Below are 10,101 nucleotides of genomic sequence, written 5' to 3'. Positions count from 1 at the left end.
TAATCCACTATTCCCGTTCTTTTTGGTTTCCGGTAGACGCGTGTACCATTTTTCGGAAGTCAAAGTTTCCCGCTCTTTTTGGTACTTCCGGTAGACGCGTGTACCATTATTGAAAGTCAAAGTCTTCCACTTTTTTCTTACTATTAGCAAAAGAAATTCCAACCAGTTGGATTGGTTTAAGTGGTAAGCACTCCAAATCACATACAATATCCATAATTTCGAGTGTTATAATGCACTCAACAAAATTACTCGATTCTGATTGGACAAGAGGAGTACAATTAAATCACAATTTGTACTCTGTATAGTAGTCCTAATTAAGTTGCTCAATTTTGTTGACTTTATTATAAACAAAAAATCCCGCAATCTTCTCGTACAATTCGGAATTTATAGATACTCGTGATGTTTTGAAAGTTCTCAAATTGAACTCGCCTAAAGGCTCGTACAATTTTGAAAACTTTCAAAACATCACTCGTACCTATAAATTCCGAATTGTACTCGAGATCGTGCGATTTCCTATACGAATTTCCTACCCTTTGTCTTTCCTGTGGTGGTATGATGAGAAAAAGACGTAAAAGGTCAATAAAAATACCACGAAATTCTAAAAAAGGTCAACTTGAATAATCCTGTAGAGTCACATGAGTCACATGATTAAGAGTACTGAAAGCATGGCGCTTCGTCTGGAGTTCTGGCAAAAAGCAACTCTTCTTCTTTGTCTTTATGGATTCTTCAAAGAAATGAAGCCTTCTGAGCCATTCTTGACTCCTTATCTCAAAGCACCTCCGAAAAACTTCACCGACAAACAGCTCGAAAACGAAGTATATCCTGTGTGGACGTACTCCTATCTCGTAGCTCTATTATTGGTTTTTCTTTTCACTGATGTTTTAAGGTACAAGCCTGTCATCGTTGTCGAAGGTTTGGCGTATTTGACAACGAGGGTTTTATTAATATGGGCGACAAGTGTGCGTGCAATGCAGTTCATGGAGACTGCTTATGGTGTAGCTACAGGAGCAGAGGTTGCTTATTACTCGTATATATACGCAGTTGTAGAGGCAGAGCATTATCTTCGAGTTACTGGCTTTACGAGAGCAGCAGTGCTGGCTGGTAGGATGATGTCTGGGGTGGTAGGTCAACTGCTCATCTCACTCAGTGTTACAGATTACCTCACATTGAACTATATTTCCATGACAAGTGTTTGTATTGCACTGGTTATTACCTTCATCTTGCCATCAGCAAGCGGAAACGTGTTCGGTATTGTCAAACCTGGAGAAAATCAAAGTGAAGTGCAAGTTTATGGAGCTACCAGTGACAATGAGGCTGTTGATAATAACCATGATGTTAGTCCCATAGCAACCGAAAATGCTTCCAACTGCTTCCTTAAATGTTTCAGTTCCTGGAAATTATCATTACGCTTGATGTGGCATGATTTCAAGGAGTGTTATTCCAAAAACGAGCTGTTAAAATGGTCTCTATGGTGGGCCTTTGGCACATGTGGTGAATTCATGGTCGAAAATTATGTCCAAAATCTCTGGGACGACATTTATTCCGCACGCAAGCACAAGATTTACAATGGTGTTGTCACTGCCTTATCTAACGTTTTTGGTGCTTCTGTTGCTCTTCTGTTAGGCTACCTCAAGGTAAACTGGTCAGTGTTTGGTGAGCTGGTTCTTGGCGTGGTCAGTGTCGCAGATGCATTCTTTCTGTACATCAGTGCTCATACTTCTAGCATATGGTTGGCATACTCGATGTATATTCTCTTTAGAATGGCATACACATTTTTGGTTACCATTGCAAGGTAGGTCACTTTATTTATAGGAAGGGTAGATTTGTTTTATCATGGTTTTACTCATTAATGCTCCATATTGTAGGGTGTTCATTTAGCTAGATTCATTTAGAAGGCAGTCTTATATCTGCTGCAAATTCCCCAATTCTCTGCCTGCAGTGAAAAAAAACATTCCTACTCCCAGCTTCTGAGCTATTGTTATCCCCTAGATTATATTTTTCCTCTGCCACAGGTATCCCAGTCATACATTTTTAGAAATGACTTTTTCTTCTAGTTTCCAGATCGCAAAGAATGTTGGTATGGACAGGTATGCACTTGTGTTTGGGTGCAACATGTTTGTCGCTCTACTATTACAGACTATTCTCACTGTTATAGTGGTGGATGAGAGAGGACTGGCACTAGATATAATAACACAGGTAACCCAGTAGTATAACATATATTTAGTCAGTAGTGACATGCAGTCATACAGTGCATGATGAGAGCAGTTTTCGCATGACTGTGAAGAGATTGGTGCCATATGCATTCCTTGTGGTGACCATGGTGTTTTCTAAGATTTTGATTTTTTTCTCGCACACTTTGATTGGTTTGGTGTACTTAGACAGTGCTGTGACCTTGGTGTGACCCAGTCTGCACGTGTTTCAAGTATTTGATCAGATGGAGAGTGAATTCATGCTCAATATATGATTAGTTTGGCATATGCATTGCCATGTTACGACCGAGCTAGTTCGAAAACTGCTCGGCATGTAATTCAAGCATGTACATTAGTTGAAATGACTTATGCTGATTGGCTTAGCAACCTTCTCACCTGGTAACCTGCACAACCCAAGCGAACCTACCAATCATTTAGCTTACGTATATCCAGTTCTGGATGGACTTGGGAGGTTGCTTAAGCACTCAAGAAGTGTACGATGAGTCACAAAAGTGCAGCTCTAGCTTCTTGAGTGTTTAAGCAACCTCCCAAGTCCATCCAGAACTTGATATACACACAACTAAGCATTGAACATTGCTTTTATAACAAAGCAAAACTGAAAAAAAAATTGATCAAAAAAAATTGAAATTTTGTTCTAATGAAATCTTCATTACATAGCAATCCATCTACTAAATCCAGCCTCACTCAATCAGTCAATGGCACAGCCAGCCCACTCAATCACAGTACCAACTTGTTGATTGAATTAGTCGGCCTTCCAACCATTTCAGACCCATAAAAACATTACTGACTGTTTGAACTACAACCCTAAGATTAATGTTTAATTTTTGTAGTTTGTAGTATATGGTAGTTTCTTCTTCATCCTCGGAGCAGTATTCTTGGGTAAAGCAATGTACACCATGACAAGAATAGGATGGAGGACATGTTGGAACCAACGATATGTGACAGACGATAGGCAAGAGTTGATTGAACAGTCTCATGGGAATGATGGAGACACAGAAAGTAATACAGACCATCATGGTGTCAGTACTGACCCTGGCCATGAAAGTCAGAATGCTGTTGTGTAAATACTCTGTTGAACTATTTTTAGATGCTAGCAAGCTATAGTAGAGAAGGCATAAGGTCGAGATGGAGGAATGGTGAGCTTATAAAATACAATGTAATCACATGGAAGTCCATCTGTCCTAAGTGCTGCTCACCAAAGTTAATAGAGGGGAATGGTTAAGAAAATCTATTGTTATAGGTTATTGTTCACTTTTTTCAAGCGTGACCGTACACAATCCTTTGTTTTACCATTGTTTTACCATTGTTGGCAATGGCTGAGTGAACAGACCAAAATCTTTCTCTTGGCTGCTAGTTCAAAGTACTTAAAGATTTATTAGAGATATTTGAATATTCTTTACAACAATCTCATACACAAAGTTTATGTTTACTTATTTTGCAATTTTGGATGAGCATAAATCAAACATTGTGCATGGTCAAGACCGGTTCAACATCAAAAGCGAACAAAGACCTGATAACAATAGGTTTCCAAACCATTCCCCTCTAATAACTATGTGCCCACCACTTGATGTCCTCTCCAAAAAACCTTGCTGCTTTTAATTTAATTAGTCTGTATCCAGTCTACTTCGCAGAACAATGAAAACCAATGAACTTTAATGAACTAATATTAATTATGATTACAAAATCCTAGATATACTACTGATATTATCTTATACTGCCTCTTAATTTAGAATTACTTATATAAGATATAATCGATGAATAGATCGGACTACTTTTTGCCATACTCTTAGCCTTTAAATTAGCTACTATCATCTAAGTATGATTGGTAAATCTTCACTCGCTTTTTTCACTTAGAGTTTATCATTATTCGTATTTTGTTGTTGTTATTATGATTTAAATTTTTGTTAGGGTGCACTTAATTTGGAGCAAAGCTCTGTTGTGCTTATCCCTTCCATGATAGCTTAGGAACTTAGATGATTGTCATGGATAAAGTTATGTAAATAAATAAATGCAATGCAAATATGAAGAAATGACCAATCTATGATGACGTAATATGTTGCGCTTGTTTCTATGGTGACATGTAACATGTTGAGCTTGTTTCTATGGTGACATGTAATATGTTGCACTTGTTTCTATGGTGACATGTAACACGTTGAGGTTGTTTCTATAGTGACATGTAACATGTTGCGCTTGTTTCTATGGTGACATGTAACACGTTGAGGTTGTTTCTATGGTGACATGTAATATGTTGCACTTGTTTCTATGGTGACATGTAACACGTTGAGGTTGTTTCTATAGTGACATGTAACATGTTGCGCTTGTTTCTATGGTGACATGTAACACGTTGAGGTTGTTTCTATAGTGACATGTAACATGTTGCGCTTGTTTCTATGGTGACATGTAACACGTTGTGCTTGTTTCTATGGTGACATGTAACATGTTGCGCTTGTTTCTATGGTGACATGTAACATGTTGCGCTTGTTTCTATGGTGACATGTAACATGTTGCACTTGTTTCTATGGTGACATGTAACATGTTGCGCTTGTTTCTATGGTGACATGTAACAAGTTGCGCTTGTTTCTATGGTGACATGTAACATGTTGCACTTGTTTCTATGGTGATATGCAACACGTTGAGGTTGTTTCTAGTGATGTGTAACATCATGCGCTTATTTCTATCGTGACAATGCCCGATTCTATGGTGATGTCAAACACAATGGGTAGATGGAGCATAGTTTGCGTGGCAGGCAAAACGACACCGTCCCCTCCCGCCCAACCCCAAAACAACCTTTTTTCACACCTTTAAAATAATATATAATTTTATTACAAATTAAAAATATTTTAAATTGAGATAACTTAGCATAATGCCCGTATCAGTTTAATAATGGAGTGCAGTCACTAAACCCGTGAAATAGATATTAGACTAATACACATTACTAGACCCAAGTCAAAAACTCATAAGGGGGTTGGAACGTGTAACGCTATACAGCTATTTGCATTAGAGAGTGCACCATTCACTTTTTTCGTCTTTGTTTATAGCGCGACAACGCTGTGTTTCTAACATCTGAACAACAGATTTCCAAGGAAAACATTCGAAGTTTTTAGGGGCAACCGTTACATTTTTGGCGGCTTGACTTTACATTCCTGAAGTCCCGTGCATACATTCTTGGCGTATGGCGGCTAATTAGCTTTGAACATAGTTAATCGATTAAGGCCCTGGCTAAAAACGAGAAAACATGTTTCCAGAAACATGTTTTCTTAAATGTTTCCAAAGGTGGCAAAACTGTCATGAAACTTTGGAAACATGTTTGCCGCCCTACGTCAGGAATGTATGCACGGAACATCGGAATGTAAAGATGTAACGGTTGCCCTTAGAGCCGCCAAATTTACCCGTGAGAACCTGTTGTTTAGACCGCGTTAGAAACTCACGGTCGCGCCACAAACAAAGACGAAAAAAGTGTATGGTGCATACCCTAATGCAAATAGCTGTAACCATGCTCCGGAATCTGAGATGGCGGCTAATTAGCTTTGAACATAGTTAATCGATTAGGATTTTTTAGGAAATTAGGAGTTTTGACAACATATTTGTAATTCCAGGCTTGATTCAAGATGGCCGCTTCTAACACCATATCAAAGTTTTCCGTGAATTTCCTGACTTTCCGAGCACATTTACTGAATCTTTCAATCAAACATTCGGGGTATCTGTCTTTAATTTAGTTTAGGGAATTTTTAAAGCAAGAGGAAGTGACTTACTGGAAAGGGATTTGTGAAGAATCAATGTCGATATCCGGAGCATCGTACTAAAGTAAAGTATGGCTGTTACGCGTTTCAACTTCTTTACGAGTTTCTGCCCTAATTCCATTGTATTCTTTTGTGTCTATTTGACTTAGTACACGTTGACTGACATTTAATTCACGGGTTAATTGCCTTTACTCTAGCTTTTTTTATCCTATGTTAACGATAATTTTATAATTTTTAGTTAAATTTAAATTTACACTAAAAAAATACTGCGCGGCATTCTAGTATTTTGTGCAATGATAAAAACCTTTAAAAATGTCATATATACATAACTAAAAAAGGTAAATACAAAATGTTCCTTTGCTTTAGAAAAATTTACTGAATGGTAGAATACTGAATGTTAATTTTCTGGGGAAAAAAAATTTGTTTGTGTGATATAAACTATATCACTCCTACAGCATTACGACCGTTTGTGTTGCAAAAATGTTTTAACAATAAAAATATAGAAGTAAAATGCTGATTAATTTCAATTTAATATGCACACTTGATGATTTCTAGTCGCTGGAGAATGGAAAGGATCTAAAGTAGGTATACTGTTAAATTCCAGACAATATCTATACCTCCACAATGAAGGGGGATTGGAACTTCTAAGGGGCGGGGTCTGAAGAGGGTATATTGTGTAATTCCAGACAATATCCATGCCTCCACAATGGAGTCGGAAGGGTTGGAAACGGTATAAAAGTGAAATATCCATACCTCTTCCATCAAAGGGATCAGAATGTTTTGACAGCGGGGAAATTATTTTTGGCTGTTTTAGGAATTTCTATGTAATTCATTTTAGGCCTAATCAACTCAATGGAGCTACAATTTGATATAATGATCATGTTTCCTCCAACGAAACAGCTATGGAAAGTAACTGTAAAAACATTAACAATTTTAATTTACAGCTGAGTCAATCTCGTACCCAGAGCCTGCGTTTCGTCTGGCCTGCGGCGAAGAGGAGGGCTCTGGCATAATCCATATTTTGGCGCATGCGCAATTTTCGATAAGTGATATATAGCCAATTAAAATAATCAAAGTAAATATTAAATCAAAGAAAAAAAACACAAAGTAAAACTTTGGGCAAGTCTTCGAACACATGCGCTGTTATACCGGAAGTCCAAGAAACCCTAGTCTCAAAAAATGGATTATGCCAGAGCCATCGTCCTTTGCCGCAAGCCAGAAGAAACGCAGGCTCTGGGTACAAGATTGCAGCTGAGTGACATCGTTGCTCATGTTAGCCAGCTCCTTTTGTGCCCAGGTATCTGTTGCTTCTAAACAGAAGGGATCGACTATGAATCTCCTTTCATATTTTCTTCTATCTCGTACTACCTTATGTATTTGGTAGGTTCTTCACCACTGCCCGAATTGCTGAAACAAGCTGTAAATAACAGTGATAATGATTAATCTAATAATCGATAAATGAATGAATGAATAAACACTAAACAAAGAAAGTTACATCATCACCAGTGTCATCAACATCACCATCATCATCAGTGTCATCTCATCACCATCATCATTACCCACATCATTATATCCAGTGTCATAAATATCAACATCATTATTAACATCATCATCATCACCAGTGTCACCTCATCATCATCATCATTACCCACATCATTATATCCAGTGTCATCAACATCAACATTATTATTAACATCATCATCATCATCAGTGTCATCATCAACATCATTATCACCAACATCACCATCGTCAATATCATTATCTTGATTGTTGTCCGACAAAACCTACTTCGTTGCTAAGGCAAATCGTACGATTTTGCGCCTGGAAAACCTTAAATCAGGAGCGCTTACCACTTACCCGGAAAACACCGAAATTCCGGTTGGAAAACAAATGGAATGTATCATTCCGATTCGAAAGTTCCGGAAAACTCGTATTTTGATTGAGATAATCCATTTTTCCCGCACTTTTTGGTACTTCCGGTAGACACGTGTACCATTTTTCGGAAGTCAAAGTTTCCCGCTCTTTTTGGTACTTCCGGTAGACGCGTGTACCATTTTTGAAAGTCAAAGTCTCCCACTTTTTTTTTACTATTAGCAAAAGAAATTCCAACCAGTTGGATTGGTTTAAATGGTAAGCACTCCAAATCTCATACAATATCCATAATTTCAAGTCTTATAATACACTCAACAAAATTATTCGATTCTGATTGGACAAGAGGAGTACAATTAAATCACAATTTTACTCTGTATAGTAGTCCTAATTAAGTTGCTCAATTTTATTGAGTTTATTTTAAACAAAAAAATCACACAATCTTCTCGTACAGTTCGGAATTTATAGATACTCGTGATGTTTTGAAAGTTCTCAAATTGAACTCACCTAAAGACTCGTCCAATTTTGAAAACTTTCAAAACATCACTCGTACCTATAAATTCCGAATTGTACTCGAGATCGTGCGATTTCCTATACGAATTTCCTACCCTTTGTCTTTCCTGTGGTGGTATGTCACTGCCTTCAAGATCGTCTTCAGAAATTCCTTTTAAGAAATCTACACGATCGTAACCATTATCGACCAGGAATCTGTAGTACTGTGTAAATTTTATTCTCTCCAGCAACTCCATTACAGTCTGAGGATTGAATCTCTGGAAAAGATAATTTTTATTCTTTTATATGTTCCTTTCTTCGAATGAATAGTGCAGCACGTCGGAATGCAGCTCAATTTGGAGGACATAGTAATAGACCTCTTCCGCTTGGGGTAATGTTTTCCCATTTCAGACCACGTGTCATTCCCTTGAGATTAAGATCCTTTGTTTGAGCTGCATCCATATTCATGTGTCTTCTCATAAGCAACCGAGCGCAAACCTTAAACAAAGAAATGATACTCTAGGGAATGACATGTGGTCTGAAATGGGAAAACGTCAGAGCCGAAGAGGTCTATTGGTTTCCAATTCTCATAAGATTGAAATTCTTTTGTTTTGTTCCCCAAATTGAGCTGCTTAAACAATAAGCCTTTTCATAGTTTAAGAATCGATTCCACTGCGCATGCGATTTTATCCCGAATTTCTCACCTTCTTTTGTTTAATTAAGAACAAAAGAAGGTTTAGACAAAAGAAGGTGAGAAATTCGGGATAAAATCGCATGCGCAGTGGAATCGATTCTTAAACTATGAAAAGGCTTATAGGTTTCCAATTCTCAGGAGATTTAAATTATTTTGTTTTGTCCCCCAAATTGAGCTGATTTGACGTCACATGCAAGGGGTCTATTATGAAGCAGCACGTTTCAATATCATTGTCAACATTTTTGAATAATGTCAATAAACAGATAACTGCCTATCAAAGCGTGTGAGCATTGAGTTGAAGTCAATAACTCGAATACTTCGTTAGTATTTGGAGATTTTAAGAGTTTAAAAACACCATGAATCTGAAACCACGTTATAATTTGATAAAAAATCAAACACTTTGCATTACATTGGGTAGAAGATATATAGTCAAAAGATAATTGTCCCATGAGCAATCTTGCAAAGTAGCCGTGCCATACTTAAGAAAAAATGGTAAACCATGGAGTTGATTTTTCGTGGCTTGGCTGACGTCACTTCCGTCCGTCCGTCTGTCCGTCCGTCCGTGTACACAACACAGGAATCCCGCTTGATGTCAAAGCAAAACTTCTCACGAGGCGAGACGGACACTAAGCTTGGAATTAAAGAACTTTTTTCGACGATTATTCACACGTTTCTATCATTGTAAGCTCACAGTTTGTCTCACTTTGATGCAAAGGCACGGCTACCTTTCAAGATGACATCGGGTCAAAATTTCGAAGCCCATCATTATTTGAAAGACAGACACCCTATTTTGAGTTTGGAGCTATTAAATTAATAGCGCAGCGCAGCCGTGACGTCATAAAAACGAAGACAAAGGCGAAATTCGGACAAACAAACTTACAAGTTTACTTTCAGCAGATTTTTTTACAGCCGATCGCAGTTGATCTTAGTTTACATGGGTTATTATTGTAACTTCAAGTAAAAATAATAAAATCGGTTTGTATAATCCTCGTAGCGTTTAAACAGAATGCAATGTTTGTCCGAATCTTTAAGCTATTTTTAGAATCAGTGCGCTGCGCTATTACATATAACCATGTATTCTCTCGTTATTCAGCTG

At 37.6% G+C, this 10,101-nt stretch overlaps 2 protein-coding genes across 4 annotated transcripts in view; one reads left to right on the top strand and one right to left on the bottom strand.

Annotated features, from left to right (window-relative positions):
• The first annotated feature begins 652 nt into the window (after positions 1–652).
• Positions 653–4,247, top strand: LOC116299692 (thiamine transporter 2). The gene is made up of 3 exons (XM_031708410.2): positions 653–1,792; positions 2,055–2,196; positions 3,041–4,247. Exons 1-3 carry the CDS (start codon positions 666–668, stop codon positions 3,272–3,274), a joined length of 1,503 nt encoding a protein of 500 aa, XP_031564270.1. The 5' UTR covers positions 653–665; the 3' UTR covers positions 3,275–4,247.
• Positions 4,248–5,010: 763 nt separating this feature from the next.
• LOC116299695 (phosphatidylinositol 3,4,5-trisphosphate 5-phosphatase 2) overlaps positions 5,011–10,101 on the bottom strand; it is a 34,570-nt gene continuing 29,479 nt past the window's right edge. For all 3 annotated transcript variants that reach the window (XM_089034521.1, XM_089034523.1, XM_089034526.1), the window contains exons 35-36: positions 8,428–8,589; positions 5,011–7,367 (exon numbers count right to left, since the gene is read on the bottom strand). In XM_089034521.1, coding sequence (XP_088890647.1) covers positions 7,320–7,367; positions 8,428–8,589 — 210 coding nt within the window. In that variant the 3' untranslated portion in view covers positions 5,011–7,319. The remainder of the gene's footprint in view (positions 7,368–8,427; positions 8,590–10,101) is intronic.

This window comes from Actinia tenebrosa, unplaced genomic scaffold (assembly GCF_029948245.1).
Source record: "Actinia tenebrosa isolate PJP-AT-01 unplaced genomic scaffold, QUT_ActTen_1.0 PGA_scaffold0__85_contigs__length_37466705, whole genome shotgun sequence".
NCBI lineage: Eukaryota > Metazoa > Cnidaria > Anthozoa > Actiniaria > Actiniidae > Actinia > Actinia tenebrosa.
The sequence above is the reverse complement of the archived record's forward strand: the minus strand, read 5'-3'. Positions and strand labels throughout refer to the sequence as shown.

Coding starts and splice junctions, on each gene's coding strand:
- LOC116299692 (XM_031708410.2), top strand. CDS start 666: ATGGCGCTTCGTCTGGAGTTCTGGCAAAAAGCAACTCTTCTTCTTTGT. Junction 1,793..2,054: donor TTTTTGGTTACCATTGCAAG/GTAGGTCACTTT, acceptor TTTTTCTTCTAG/TTTCCAGATCGCAAAGAATG. Junction 2,197..3,040: donor CACTAGATATAATAACACAG/GTAACCCAGTAG, acceptor TAATTTTTGTAG/TTTGTAGTATATGGTAGTTT.